This window comes from Phacochoerus africanus, chromosome 6 (genome assembly GCF_016906955.1).
Source record: "Phacochoerus africanus isolate WHEZ1 chromosome 6, ROS_Pafr_v1, whole genome shotgun sequence".
Classification (NCBI taxonomy): Eukaryota; Metazoa; Chordata; class Mammalia; order Artiodactyla; family Suidae; genus Phacochoerus; species Phacochoerus africanus.
The window spans coordinates 16211973-16228067 of record NC_062549.1 but is presented as its reverse complement, the minus strand read 5'-3'; the positions used below and the strand labels follow the sequence as shown (position 1 = coordinate 16228067).

At 42.3% G+C, this 16095-nt stretch overlaps 1 protein-coding gene across 12 annotated transcripts in view; it reads left to right on the top strand.

Moving 5' to 3' along the window:
- TBC1D31 (TBC1 domain family member 31) overlaps positions 1–16095 on the top strand; it is a 77446-nt gene that overhangs the window by 26470 nt on the left and 34881 nt on the right. For all 12 annotated transcript variants that reach the window (XM_047783332.1, XM_047783331.1, XM_047783325.1 and 9 more), the window contains exons 7-8: positions 3823–4023; positions 9790–9966. In XM_047783332.1, the coding sequence (XP_047639288.1) occupies positions 3823–4023; positions 9790–9966 (378 nt within the window). The remainder of the gene's footprint in view (positions 1–3822; positions 4024–9789; positions 9967–16095) is intronic.

Here is a 16095-nt window from a genome sequence, read left to right as displayed (position 1 = left end):
TACCTTTTTAGAAAAGATCACAGATAATTTCTGAACTATATCAGTTCTCTTATTTAACTTGTAAACCTGATTGTTACAAGGATTTGAAATTGCTAGTATCTTTATATAGAGTCGAAAACTGAAAGAAGTTGAAAAAATCTTAGGTTCTGTTTATTTTTTTTATTTTTTTATTTTTTTGCTATTTCTTTGGGCCGCTCCCGCGGCATATGGAGGTTCCCAGGCTAGGGGTCCAATCGGAGCTGTAGCAGCTGGCCTATGCCAGAGCCACAGCAACACAGGATCCGAGCTGCGTCTGCAACCTACACCACAGCTCACGGCAACGCCGGATCCTTAACCCACTGAGCAAGGGCAGGGACCGAACCCGCAACCTCATGGTTCCTAGTTTGATTTGTTAACCACTGTGCCACGACGGGAACTCCCTCTGTTTATTTTTGATAACTTAGCCTTTTTCTTTTTTTTTAATTTTTTGTTGTTGTTGTCTTTTTGCTATTTCTTTGGGCCGCTCCCACGGCATATGGAGGTTCCCAGCCTAGGGGTCTAATCAGAGCTGTAGCCACGGGCCTACGCCAGAGCCACAGCAACGCGGTATCCAAGCCGCATCTGCAACCTACACCACAGCTCACGGCAACGAGGGATCCTTAACCCGCTGAGCAAGGGCAGGGACCGAACCCGCCACCTCATGGTTCCTAGTCGGATTCGTTAACCACTGCGCCACGATGGGAACTCCAACTTAGCCTTTTTCTAAAACTAGTATATTTTATGTCATGCTTGATGGTTTACAGGGCGATTCAGCATGTTATTGTTTATTTGCTTCTTAAAGAATTCTTTGAGCATAGGCAGGAAAGGTATTCTCACCATTACACAGATTGTGACACTGAAGCTTAAGGACACTAAGTTACTTAACATCTATTAATTATAAGGATTAAAGTTTGGCCTAGAACTGACATTTCCTCCCTTCATTTTGCTGTGTTTTATCGACCATAACTGATTGCCTCTGTCCTACAAAACATGTTCTTTTCTGTCTTTCCTGAGCTTACAAACAGCTCCCCCGCCACACGCCGTTTTTCTTTTTAATAGTTGAGTAGTTGAGCCTTAACTTTCTTGTTTTAAATTAACTATCTTATGTCTTGCACATTAATAATTTATATATGTGTGTGTGTTATGTGTATATGTATAGTGTGTATTTATAATATCTATTTTAACTTAAGTTTTTTGAGTAGATAATGCTTGCACACAGTTGAAAACATAAAATATAAAATGGGGGAGTTCTCGGGAGTTCCCGTCTTGGTGCAGTGGGAACGAATCCAACTAGGAACCAGGAGGTTGTGGGTTCGATCCTTGACCTTGCTTATAGCTTAAGGATCTGGCGTTGCCGTGAGTTGTGGTGTAGGTTGTAGACATGGCTCAGATCCTGCCATTGCTGTGGCTTAGGGTAGCAGCTCCAACTCTGATTGGACCCCTAGCCTGGGAACCTCCATATGCCATTGGTGTGGCCCTAAAAACGACAAAAGACAAAAAAAAATAAATGGGAAGTTATCTTGTGGCATAGTAGGTTAAGGACCTGGTCTTGTCATCTGCTGTGATGTAAGTTCGATCTCTGGCTTGGGAACTTCATGTGCCAGGGGCACAGCCAAAAAGATGGATGGATGAATGGATGGATAGATAGAGGCATAAAGTGAAATCTTACTGCTCCCTCTCATTTGCCCAGTTACTCACTCTCCATAGCCACTATTGTTATATCATTTTACGTTTTTCCTGTTTTTTTACACAGCTTTACACCTTGTTTTTCTTAGTTTACCTTGAAGATTGAAGTATATTAGTACAGAATTCACTTCTATTTTACAGCTGCATAGGTTGTTTTTTTTTTAACCTGTGTTTAGTTCTTTTCTGTCACAAATGATGTTGCACCGAATAACTGTTGCACTGAATTCTGATAGACCTTGCTAAATTGCCTTCTAGAGAGGTTGTGTCAACTGAATGAGGGGGTTTCCTACCATCTGACCAACAGAAGGATATGCTTGTTAGGTTGTCATCTTCAAATTGCCTCCAGCTACCTCCAGACTGTAGTCTTCCATGTAGCAAGAGACCTTAGCATCTCACACAGTCACATGATGGCGCTGCTGAGCAGCCACTGGCCCTGGGAAAAGAACCTGTATGTGGACAAGGCAGTAGAGGGGTTATTGTTTCATGCATTTAAGGTTTTTTAGTACATGTTTTTAGTTTTTCAAATTATGTGGGTTAAAAACTAATTTTTCCCCTTAAACAACTACTTTCCCTCTGACCCCCCCCCCCCCCCCGCCACTGTCCTTGCAGCTCACAGACTTTCCCTCTATGCTGCCCGAATGCTGGTCACAGCAGTGGTGGGGATGGGTCACAGGTTTGTGTGGGGCAGCAGGATAGATGTTGGCACCGGTCCAGCTGGGGGTGGAGAAGGGAAATGAATCCTCCCCCCTGCTTGCTTTTGGTGGCCAGTGTGGAGTCACAGTGCAAGACTCTAATCATCTGTATTCCCTCTGGAGGGGTTGGTGGAGTTAAGCCTGCCTGTGGGAAGGGAAGATTCGTGTGTGACCTTTCTGTGGCTTCCCAGGATGGGCTCCTCACTGGGTCTGTTAGAGCCAGGCCTATCTGGACCTGAACAAGGCGAATCTACGTGAGCTGGAATTAGGGATTTTAAAATACATCATGGCTGTAGTTCCTGTCACAGTGGTTAACGAATCCGACTAGGAACCATGAGGTTGCGGGTTCGATCCCTGCCCTTGCTCAGTGGGTTAAGGATCCCGCGTTGCCGTGAGCTGTGGTGTGGGTCGCAGAAGCGGCTCGGATCCTACGTTGCTGTGGCTCTGGTATAGGCCGGCAGCTACAGCTCCGATTAGACCCCTAGGCTGGGAACCTCCATATGCCACTCCGGCCCTAGAAAAGGCAAAAAGACAAAAAAAAATAATAATAATAAAAAAATACATCATGGCTCTTTAGGGTATCTTCTGACTGCCCTCCCCTCACAAAAAGTAAATACACACACACACACACACACACACACACACACGTGGGTGTGGGTATGTAGTTTGACTTTCAGACATTTGACTTTTTTTTAAAATTGAGGTGTAATTGACATATAACATTTTATTTCAGGTGTACAACATGATGGTTCAATATTTGTATACATTGCAAAATGATCGCCGTAATAAATCTAGTTAACATCCAAGACTTGTTCCTTTTTTTTTTTTTAGGGCTGCACCTGCGGCATATGGATGTTCCCAGGCTGGGGGTCGAATCAGAGCTGTAGCCGCCGGCCTACACCACCACCATAGCAACGCCAGATCTGAGCCACATCTGCTACCTACACCACAGCTCACGGCAACACCAGATCCTTAACCTGACGAGCAAGGCCAGGGATCGAACCCACAACCTCCTGGTTCGTAGTCAGATTCGTTTCTGCTGCACCATGACGGGAACTCCTGAGACATTTTACTTTTTTTTTTTTTTGTCTTTTGTCTTTTTGTTGTTGTTGTTGTTGTTGTTGTTGTTGCTATTTCTTGGGCTGCTCCCACGGCATATGGAAGTTCCCAGGCTAGGGGTCCAATCGGAGCTGTAGCCGCCGGCCTACACCAGAGCCACAGCAACGCAGGATCCGAGCTGCGTCTGCAACCTACACCACAGCTCACGGCAACGCCGGATCCTTAACCCACTGAGCAAGGGCAGGGACCGAACCCGCAACCTCCTGGTTCCTAGTCGGATTCGTTAACCACTGCACCACGACGGGAACTCCCATTTTACTTTTAAATGTGTTTTAGGAACTCATGTGTTGTTTCTCTCTACTCTTAGGTTCTTGGAGTGCTGAGTCAGGATGGTATTATGAGATTTGTTAATATACAGACTTGTAAACTTCTTTTTGAAATTGGGAGCCTTGATGAAGGAATTAGTTCGTCAATAATTAGCCCACATGGACGGTACATTGCAGCTATCATGGAAAATGGAAGTCTGAACATATATTCAGTTCACACTTTAACAAAAGAAATAAATAAGGTATGTTAACAAGTAAACAATATCTTCAAAGATTTAAATGTATCATCAAAAATAAAAGCTTTAGGAGCTCACTTGTGGTACAGTGGGTTAAGGATTTGGCGTTCTCACTGCAGTAGCTGGGGTCACTGCTGTGGCACGGCTTTGGTCCTTACCCTGGGAACTTCCATGTGCCACAGGCACGGCCAAAAAAACCACAGAACTTTGTTAAAGTTTTCTAACTTCCTTGGGGTTCCCATTGTGGTGCAGTGGAAATGAATCTGGCTAGTAACCATGAGGCTGCAGATTCGATCCCTGGCCTCACTCAATGGGTTAAGGATCCGGCATTGCCATGAGCTGTGGTGTAGGTTGCAGACACGGCTTGGATTCTGTTTTGTTGTGTCTGTGGTGTCAGCCAGCAGCTGTAGCTCTGATTTGACCCCTAGCCTGGGAACATCCATATGCCGTGGGTGTGGCCGTAAAAAGCAAAAAAAAAAAAAAAAAAAATTCTAATTTCCTTGCATTAGTTTTTCTGGATGTGTTTTTGTTTGTTTGGGGTTTGTTTTTGGGGGGGATTGGTTTTTTTGGGGTTTTTGCTCTTACTCCCAAAGCCACATTCTAGGCTTCTCTCACCTGTGCTCCATTCTTAAATTCCTGCCTGCATAAAAGGCATCTGTTTGGTGTGCCTGTGCCATTCGAAGTGCCCCTTTGATCTGCTTCCCAAAAGAAGTCTTCAATCCCAATCTCTTCATTTCTGTTTCTTCCTGTCTAGTCGGCCAGACACCTTGGAGTACTGTGACTATTTCTATTCCTTTATTTCCCAAATCTAGTCAGAACTAAGTCAGTAAACCTTAAATTTGAAATGTCTGCTATGTGCCACCCACCCGTTCTCTATCTCCACTCTGGCCATCCCTGTGCTGGTGCTCATTAACTAGTCTCAAATACCAGTTATTTAAACACACCAAAACTCAGAGCCCTCAGTGCCTGCCCCTGCTCTTTAATCCATCTTGTATATAACATTTTTCTAAAATAATACTTCACTCATTTTTAAAGTAATGCTACTTTAGTGACTTCCTTCCTTTTGCCTGGCTCCCAAAGTCCTTTATTCCTAATGTAGTTACTCATATTTTCAGCTTCCTCATTGTCCCCCCCAGATACCCAGTTCATTTCTGCACCTGTTATTACCCTGTTCATTTCATCTCAGATGTACTTCCTACTTCCCTCACAGTCATCTAAAATTTTCCCAGCCTCTTGCTAAGTGCACTTGTTCTCTGTGAGCCTTGCCAACTCTGGAATTGCATCACAGTAGCCCTAAGAGGGACTTCAGTGATCACTGGGTCTAACGATGTCACTTCACAGGCAAAGAAGCTCCTGCCACAGCCTAACCACACAGTTGGTCATTAGTAGGCCTGGGTGTTCTGTTCTTAGTATGATAATCTTTTTGCTATATGCTTGGTCCTTTTTATCTTTTTTTTCTAGTTAGATAGGTAATAAGTTCATATTACAGAGAAGAATTAAAGGATAAGCAAATAGCTAAGTCTCAGTATTCTCAGATGATACTGAAGTGTGTACCTGCCCAGTCTTTTTTCTGTGTGTGTGATGTTTTACAGTCAGTCCTCGTCCTTCATGGGCTCTCAATTTGTGAATTTGCCTGCGAGTGAATATTTATTTGTAACTCTGAGATCAGCGCTAACCACATACTCACAGACATTGGCTTGCAGAGAGCAGCAGAAAATTGGATTTGCCATCATGTAGGCTCCACCTGAGGTCCTGCAAGGCAGCACTCTGCCTTCTCATTTCAGCTCTCATACTGGGAACCAGCGTCCCGCTCATGGTCTACTTAGTGCCACGTTTTTCCCACCATTTTGCTCTTTAAAACGGCCCCCAAGCCCAGTCCTGACGTGCTGTCTAGTGTCCTGAGCACCCAGCGGCTGTGAGTCATCCCAGGGAGACTGTGCATACGTTAGACAAGCACGAAGTAAAGTGTTACCAGCCTGAGTTGAGTGCTAGTGAGTCAACGCTGTGTAGTAAATAAGTGTCTTTAAACAGAAGCACACACGAAACAAGGTTGTCTATTGATTGGTTGACAGAAGTGTGACCAGAGGCTCACAGGGACCTGATCCTGTGTTTCTCCTAGGAGCACTGCTTGAGTACTAACTTGGTACTTACTCACTCAGTGCTTATGCCACTCTATAGAACATAACTACTGCAAATGGTGAGAGTCTACTTTGTGTGTGTACACGTGCATACAATTTCTTTAAACATGGAATTATTCTCTACTGTTCTTGTACGCTTTGAAAATTTTAATAACATTATTCGCCTTTTTTTTTTTTTTTTTTTACTTTTTGCTTTTTAGGGCTGCACCTGCAGCATATGGAAGTTCCCAGGCTAGGGGGTCTAATTGGAGCTGTAGCTGCCGGCCTACGCCAGAGCCACAGCAGTGTGGGATCTGAGCCACATCTGTGACCTACACTGCAGCTCACATCAATGCTGGATCCTTAATGCACTGAGCAGGGCCGAGGATTGAACCTGCGTCCTCATTGATGCTAGTTGGGTTTGTTACTGCCGAGCCACAGTGGGAACTCCAGACAACGTTATTCGCTCTTAATGAGCGTGTTCAGCCTCGCTGAATTTTACAAGAGCTCAATAAATGTTATTAATGGAAACAGAGATCTGAGAAGAACCAAGGTGAGAATGAGTCATTGGTTTCCTCTCTGTTATTTGTTAAGCAAATTGAGATCATTTGACCAGAAAGGCTAGCTTATAACAGAAGGAGGATAATTTTTTTTTGGCTGTGCCCACAACACACAGAAGTTTCAGGGCCAGGGATTGAACCCAAGCCACAGCAGTGACAACACTGGTTCTTTAACCCACTGAGCCACCAGGAAACTCAGATAATTTTTTTTGGCACATTACCAGCACCAGCAGTGTCTTTATGGCTATTCTAAGCCCACAAAATGTCCAGGTTTATACAAATCTTTTTACCCATGTCCCATTCCTTCAAATCCTATCTTCATGCCATTTGAGAATTTTGGTACTGTGCTAATAATAAGTTAATTCCTATGTCTGTGTTGACATTTTAATACTCCTAAGGTGTGACAATCCAGGTTATATCTCAGGCTTCAACTTTGGAGAGATTCCTTCGTGGAAGAACCATGAAAAATGTGGCACTAGAATAAGTTATTTTTCCTTTTTAGGGCCGCACCTGCAGCATATGGAAGTTCCCAGGCTAGGGATGGGATCAGAGCTGCAGCTTCTGGCCTACACCACAGCCAGAGCAACACGAGATCTGAGCCACATTTGCGACCTGTGCTGCAGCTCACAGCAACACCAGATCCTTAACCCACTGAGCGAGACCAGCAATCAAACCTGAGTCCTCATAGATACTAGTCAGCTTTGTTACCACTGAACCACAGTGGGAACTCTCCCAGTACTATTTTTGGTAAGAGCTATTGTTATTATGTTTTGCATTATCCTTGTAATCTTTCTATATGTGAATAAATAACAATGTATCCTAGAAAGACACTATAAAAAGACGTATAAATAAGCAGTTAATACTTTAAATACTTTTCATACTTCATTTTTGTTTTTAAATTATTATCAATGCCATGTGTATTATAACCTTACCTCTGCTATACATTTTACAGTGTTATTGTCTTACACATTGCAATCCACAACAGGATACACTTTTTTGGCCTCCTGTAGTAGGCTGCAGGTTTCAAAAGCAGAAGTCCTGAGCTTATTAAGGCAACATGAGAAAAATCTTTGTTTGAAACCTCAAAGTAGTCTTTATTTAAAACGAGTCAAGATGTTTGCTTTGTTTATTTCTTTCGGGGGCAAGGGGAGGAGGTCAGAGAAGTTTGGTTTCTGCTTTGAAGAGCTTCCCCAAAGAGTAGTGATTCATTTTCTTTGTTACATCATCATGAAAGCACATGGTTCGGTTCTGGCTTTCATGACAGCTTGAATTCAAGGTGATGTGTATAATACGTATTTTTCTGAAATCAAATATGTTCATTTGGATGGTGGGGGGTATCCCTTGTGTTCTTCTCATATGCAAGGAATTGGCATTTTGGCTTCAAGAAAAAAACATTTAAACATCACAAATCCACCTTTTCTTCGATCTGGGTCCAGGCTAACTACTAAGGGAACATTCAACAGTAACGGTCTCAGACATTTATTTATTTATTTAGTCTTTTTGCCTTTTCTAGGGCCGCTCCCATGGCATATAGAGGTTCCCAGGCTAGGGGTCGGATCGGAGCTGTAGCCTCCAGCCTACACTAGAGCCACATCAACGCAGGATCCCAGCCACGTCTGCAACCTACATCACGGCTCTTGGCAACGCTGGATCCTTAACCCACTGAGCAAGGCCAGGGACCGAACCCGCAACCTCATGGTTCCTAGTTGGATTTGTTAACCACTGCGCCAGGACGGGAACTCCTCAAACATTTAAATACCCTGTGAAAGTCATTGTACTTTTAGTCATATTTAGAACTCAGAAAGCCAGAGCTGCTTTCTCTGTTCATTTCCTTTGAACAGGGAAGATCTTTTCATTTTAAAGAGGGTTATTCATAGAGAAAAATGTCTTAGTGAATCATTTTTTACCTTAAACTGAAGTTGTCAGGGCTTATTTTCCTTCCTGTTTTATGGGTGCTGTATAAAAGAAGGCTTGGCATCTAAGTCGTGCTGTCTAAACTGCCTCTGAGGAGGAGTTTCCATTGTGGCTCAGCGGTTAACGAATCTGACTAGCATCCATAAGGACGCAGGTTCAATCCCTGGCCTCCCTCAGTGGGTTAAGGATCTGGTGTTGCTAGCACCTGCAGTGTAGGTTGCAGACCCGGCTCGGATCCTTCATTGCCGTGGCTGTGGTGTAGGCCAGAAGCTACAACTCCAATTTGACCCTTAGCCTGGGAACCTCCATATGCCATGGGTGCAGCCCTAAAAAGCAAAAAATAAATATGCCTCTGAAGCTGTTGATGTGGTCAGGACTAACTGCCGTCTCCATGTAGATTAAAAAAAATGTAACTAAGGACAGAGAGGCAGGGATCCTGGGTCCCATGCTTTCAGAGGAAAGTCATTTGACAGTTTCCCTCAAAAGAAAATGTCACTTGAGCCCAAAGAATGTTAAGGTGCTTCTCTCAGCGTTCTAGAGGGCCATGCTGCTGTAGGTTATCACTTTGCTACTCATTTTATCACGCAAGTGTTAAGAAAAAAAATGGGGAGTTCCCGTCGTGGCGCAGTGGTTAACGAATCCGACTAGGAACCATGAGGTTGCGGGTTTGGTCCCTGCCCTTGCTCAGTGGGTTAACGATCCAGTGTTGCCGTGAGCTGTGGTGTAGGTTGCAGACGCGGCTCGGATCCCGCGTTGCTGTGGCTCTGGCGTAGGCCGGTGGCTGCAGCTCCGATTGGACCCCTAGCCTGGGAACCTCCATATGCTGCAGGAGCGGCCCAAGAAATAGCAAAAAGACAAAAAAAAAACCCCAAAACAAAAAAACAAAAAAAAAAATGGAATGATACTGTATAATTTAAGCTTTCAAGGAATAATTTATATTTTTCGTTGTTAATCATAATCTTTATTACATCCTTCAAAGGAATTTGGCAGAAATTTGCTTTGATGCATTAGTCAACAAGGAAACATTCTTGGACATTTTACTTACATTTTCTGCCTAAAGAATAATTATGTAAATTTGCATTGTTAAATTGACCAAAACAAATGTTGTAAATAATATAGTAACAGGACTATTTCCAAGGACAGCCACTGCATTTTTTTTTTTTTTTTTTTTGACCTTTTAGCCACCTCCTCCTTTAGTGAAAGTGATTGAAGATTTGCCTAAGAGGAAAGTGAGTTCTGGTGATCTTAAGATGAAAGTAACATCAGGAAGAGTACAGCGGCCGGCAAAATCAAGGGAAAACAAAATACAAAGTAGAATATTAAAACAAGACCTGACGGGTAATTTTGAAAATAAAGAGGTAAGAATATATTAAACTTCGTTTGTCATGTCTCTGCTATGGGCAAGTCTCATGATGTCCAGGCTGTCATCGCTTTTCTTTCTCTTGGGAATTAAAGGAGAGTTATATGAAAAGAAAGTTGTAACTGAAATTATAATAATATGCTGCTTCTTAAATTTTTTTTTTTTTTGGTTTTGGTTCTGCTTTGTTTATTTTTTAATTTTTTTAATTATTATTTTATATATATATATATATCTTTTTATTGTTATTTCCCAGGTTTTTTTTTTCTGTACAGCATGGGGACCCAGTTACACATACATGTATACATACTTTTTTCTCCCATTATCATGCTCCTTCATAAGTATCTAGACATAGTTCTCAGTGCTACACAGCAGGATCTCATTGCTAATCCATTCCAAAAGCAATAGTTTGCACCCGTTAATCCCAAACTCCCAATCCATCCCATATCCATCCCACTCCTCCCTCCCCCTCGACAACCACAAGTCTGTTCTCCAAGTCCATGATTTTCTTTTCTGTGGAAAGGTTTATTTGTGCCATATATTAGATACCAGTTAAAAGTGATATCATATGGTATTTGTGTTTCTCTTTCTGACTTACTTCACTCAGTGTGAGTCTCTAGTTCCATCCATGTTGCTGCAAATGGCATTATTTCGTTCTTTTTTATGGCCAAGTAGTATTCCATTGGGTACAACACCACATCTTCCTAATCTGATTGTCGGTGGACATTTGGGTTGTTTCCATGTCTTGGCTATTGTGAATAGAGCTGCATTGAACATGTGGGTGCATGTATCTTTTTTAAGGAAAGTTTTATCTGGATATGTGCCCAAGAGTGGGATTGCTAGATTAAACTTTTTAATGTAAAATTAATACATGTTGATTTTTTTTTTTTAAAGTCAGACAGTATACAATTGCACCATCCAATATGCTAGTCACTTGTGGCTATTTCGAATTAAGATGTGGGGTATGAGTGAAATCCACATCAAATATTGAAATTTTATTGTGAACAGGAGTTCCCATCATGGCTCAGTGGTTAACGAATCCGGCTAGGAACCATGAGGTTGCGGGTTCGATCCCTGGCCTTGCTCAGTGGGTTAAGGATCTGGCGTTGCCATGAGCTGTGATGTAGGTTGCAGACCTGGCTCGGATCCCGAGTTGCAGTTGCTCTGGTGTAGTCCGCCAGCTAGAGCTCCGATTGGACCCCTAGCCTGGGAACCTCCTTATGCTGCAGGATCAGCCCAAGAAATGGCAAAAAGACAAAAAAAAAAAAGAAAAAAGAAAGAAAGAAATTTTATTGTGAACAAAACAATATAAAATCTTTTTTTTAAATGAAGTATAGTTGGAGTTCCTGTCGTGGCGCAGCGGAAACAAATCTGACTAGGAACCAGGAGGTTTTGGGTTCAATCCCTGGCCTCACTCAGTGGGTTAAGGATCTGGTGTTGCCATGAGCTGTGGTGTAGGTCGCAGAATTGGCTCTTTCGGATGTGGCTGTGGCTGTGGCTGTGGCTGTGGCCAGTAGCTACAGCTTGGATTTCATCCAGCCTGGGAACCTCCATATGCCATGGGAGCGGCCCTAAAAAGCAAAAAACAAATAAAATAAAATGAAGTACAGTTGATTTAAAATATTATATTAATACAGCATAGTGATTCAATATTTTCATGGACTATACATCATTATAAAATATTGGCTGTGTTCCTTCCCTGTGCTGTCCAATACATCCTCGTAGCTGATTTATTTTATGCATAGTAGTTTATACCTCTTCATCTCCTACCCCTAAGTAATGTAAAATATCATGTTAATTAATAATATTAGGCTAATTATATGTTAACATGATTTTTTTTTCTGTCTTTTTAGGGCCACACCTGCAGCATATGGAGGTTCCCAGGCTAGGGGTCAAATCAAAGCTGCAGCTGCCGACCTCCACCACAGCCACAGCAACGCCTTATCAGAGCCAGGTCTACAACCTTACACCACAGTTCACAGCAATGCCAGATGCTTAACCCACTGAGCAAGTCCAGGGATCAAACCCAAATCCTCACGGATGCTAGTCAGGTTTGTTTCTGATGAGCCACACCAGGAACTCCAACATGATAATTTTATTACATTGGATTAAGTAAATGCATTAAATTTGATCTTGCTTCTTTTTACTTTTTTAACATGGTTCCTAGAGAACTTCAAATTATATTTATCTCTTGCATTATCTGTTAGACAGTGCTGGTATATAAAGTTGTAAATGGAAGAAACAAAAGCAAGCTTTTCTCTCTCCCTGTGCCCTAGCCACTCGTCCTTATACTCCCCAGAGGTTACTGCTGTTAATAGTTGTTGATGTCCTTTCACAAGTTTTCTTTGTATGAGCCTGTGTACATCTGTGTCTGCTACCTTTTTGTTTTTACATGAATCACACTAAAGCATTGTTTTGTAACTTGGTGGTATCACCTAACAGAGGGAATGCATTTCTCTTAGTGCATGTAGTGCTACAACATTTAAAAAATATTTGCGTAGTTTTGTACTTACGGATGTACTTTTTTTTAACAGCTGCACCCACAGCATATGGAAGTTCCCAGGCTAGGGATTGAATCTGAGCTGCAGCTGTGGCAAAGCCAGATCCTTTCACCTACTGTGCCAGGCTGGGGATCGAACCCACGTCTCTGCAGCGATCCAAGCCACTACAGTCAGATCCTCAATCCACTGTGCCATGGAGGGAACTCCTAAAATATACTTCAGTTTATCTCACTAGGGCCCTGCTGACTGACATTCAGGTTGTATCATCAGTCTTCTGTTAATACAATCTGTGTGATGCAGTGAATATTCTTGTATAATTATCTTTAAACATTTTCACAAATACATCTGTGGAAGTAGAATTTTTAAGTCAGATCCTGTGCATAAAGATTTTGATAGTAGTAGCCAAATTGTTCTTCAGGAAGAACATACCAATTTCCCTTTTGCCTTGGGGATTACCTATTTGTGTGTGTGTTTCAAGAAAAACATAGAAACAACCAAAATATCTAATAGTGGGTGATTTTTCCATATAAATTATGGTAGAACTATATACTAAAAATCTAAGAATATTTAAGAGGAAAGGGAAATAATTACAGTACGTTAAAAATAAAAAGCAAGCTACAAGAACTGTATGCTTGGGTATCAGATAATTTTCCAAAGATATGGGTATTTATGTATTATTTTTAAAACTCCTTAAGAAGGACCAAGATGCCAATAGAATTACCTATTCAGTCAGTTTTATTTTCTTCTTTATATGTATTTTTTGTATTAATTTCTGCAAAGAGCATATATTGCTTTAGAAATTGAAAGAAAAAATCAACATTAATAGAGAAGCTGCTAGGATTTTCAAGGACTTTTGTGGAACTTTTTATTTTATTTTTTTATTTATTTGTGTGTGTGTGTGTCTTTTTGCCATTTCTTGGGCCGCTCCCACAGCATATGGAGTTTCCCAGGCTAGGGGTCGAATTGGAGCTGTAGCCACCGGCCTACACCAGGGCCACAACAATGAGATCCGAGCCGCATCTGCAACCTACACCACAGCTCACGGCAATGCCGGATCCTTAACCCACTGAGCAAGGGCAGGGATCGAACCCGCAACCTCATGGTTCCTAGTCGGATTCGTTAGCCACTGTGCCACGACAGGAACTCCGGAACTTTTTATTGACATGAAATCAGTCAGTCACATACACATAAATATACAACTCAATAAATTTTTCACAGACTGAATATACCTGTTATTAGCACCCAGATCAAAAAATAAACCAGTCCAGCACCTGGAAATGCCCCGCCCCACTGCTCCCTTCCCTCCAGGCACATTCCCCCTACCCCAAGTGTAACTCTCCTGCCTTTAACACTATAGATTAGTTCTGGCTTTTTTGCACTTCATTGGATCACTCACTTTTGCTTTAACTATGTCCTTAGTTTTGTGTCCGGCTTCTTTGATTCAGCAGAATGTTTGAGAGATCCATGTAGTTGTAAGCCATTCACTCACAACCTACAGAATTCCATCATGTGAATAAACTCTACTATATCCACTATGCTGTTGGCAGGCATTTGGACAATTTTCTAGTTTTTTGCTATTAGCAAAATGAGCCTGGCTAGTATCCATGAGGATTCTGGTTTGATCCCTGGCCTCACTCAGTGGGTTAAAGGATCCAGCATTGGAGTTCCTATTGTGGCTCAGTGGTTAACAAATCCAACTAGGAACCATGAGGTGGCAGATTTGATCCCTGGCCTTGCTCAGTGGGTTAAGGATCCAGCGTTGCTGTGAGCTGTGGTGTAGGTTGCAAACACAGCTTGGATCCTGAGTTGCTGTGGCTCTGGCATAGACCAGCAGCTATAACTCCAATTCGACCCCTAGCCTGGGAGCCTCCATATGCCACAGGAGCGGCCCAAGAAATGGCAAAAAGACAAAAAGTAAAAATAAAAAATAAAGGATCCAGCATTGCTGTGAGCTATGGTGTAGGTTACAGACGCAGCTTTTGTGACGGTGGCGAGGTGGCAGCTACAGCTCCAATCGTCCCCTGTCCTAACAACTTCCATTTGCTGCAGGTGCAGCCCTAAAAAGACAAGTTAAAAAAAAAAGAGAGAAGGGAGTTCCCGTCGTGGCGCAGTGGTTAACGAATCTGACTAGTAACCATGAGGTTGTGGGTTCGGTCCCTGCCCTTGCTCAGTGGGTTAATGATCCGGCGTTGCCGTGAGCTGTGGTGTAGGTTGCAGACGCGGCTCGGATCCCGCGTTGCTGTGGCTCTGGCGTAGGCCGGTGGCTACAGCTCCGATTCGACCCCTAGCCTGGGAACCTCCATATGCTGCAGGAGCAGCCCAAGAAATAGCAACAACAACAACAAAAAAAAAAAGACAAAAAAAAAAGAGAAGGAAGAAAGAGAAAGTAGTGCTGCTGTGAACATTCTAGTGCATATTTGGTGAACATAAAGATATGTGTCTGTATAAACCTAGGAATGGAATTACTGGCTTATGGTCTGTGCCTATGTTCAGTTTTAGTAAATATTGTCAAATCATCGCCCAGGTGGTTGATTAAAACCATGGGGTTCCTGTCGTGGCTCAGCAGGTTAAGAGCCCAACATAGTATGTGTGAGGATGCAGGTTTGATCCCTCGCCTCACTCAGTAGGTTAAGGATCCAGCATTGTAGCAAGGTGTGGTATAGGTTGCAGATGTGGCTTGGATTCAGTGTTGCTGTGGCTATGTTGTAGGCCAGCAGCTCCTAACTTGGGAGCTTCCATCTGCCACGGGTTCAGTCCTAAAAAGAAAAAAGTGAGGCCAGGAATTGAACCCTCATGGATACTAGTTGGGTTCATTAATGCTGAGTCACAATTGGAGCTCCAGGTTACCTGTTTCTTACCATAAACAACACTGAAATAAGTCAGAAAATCTGGCTTTGAGTCATGAGCCAAGACTTAACAGGCTTATGCCCTGGAGCAAGTCACTGAACTTCTAATCTAACCAAGACAAAACATCTCATCTGTTTCATATTCTTGTTAGTTAGGCTTATATAAGATGTGTATGGCTTTATGATCCTGAAATCTAGAAAATATTTTCCATTAAAATAAAAATTTACTTAAAAAGGAAAAAAAAAAAGCAAAGGAAGAAAGAAAGTATCAGAATGCATTACTCTTGCTGCAGGGGTTGACAGACAACAGCCCATGGGCCTCAAGCTAAGTATGATTTTTACATTTTTAAATGGTTACACTTTAAATAACTCTACAGATAGCTGCATGATATCCTTCATTTTGCCTCTTGGCCTAAAAAGCCTAAAATATTTACTCTCTGAACCTTTATAGAGAAAGTTTGTTCAGCTCTATTGTAGGGTAAATAGTATGTCATAAACTTTATTTGCTGTGTACATGCACACCCAGGAGAAAGAAAGAGTGTGTGTGTTTGTGTGTAGAGAGAATCCAGTGATATAAAACTTATTTATTTATTTACTTATTTTGGCCACGGAAGTTCCCAGCCAGGGATAGAACCCGAGCCACAGCAATGACAACACTGGAACCTTAACTCACTAGGCCACCAGGGAACTCCTAAAATATTTGTTATTGTGTTCTAGAGTTGAAAAGCCGTTGTGGACTAGATTACCTTTTCTGTTTTAAGATCATGTCACTCGTTGGTACTT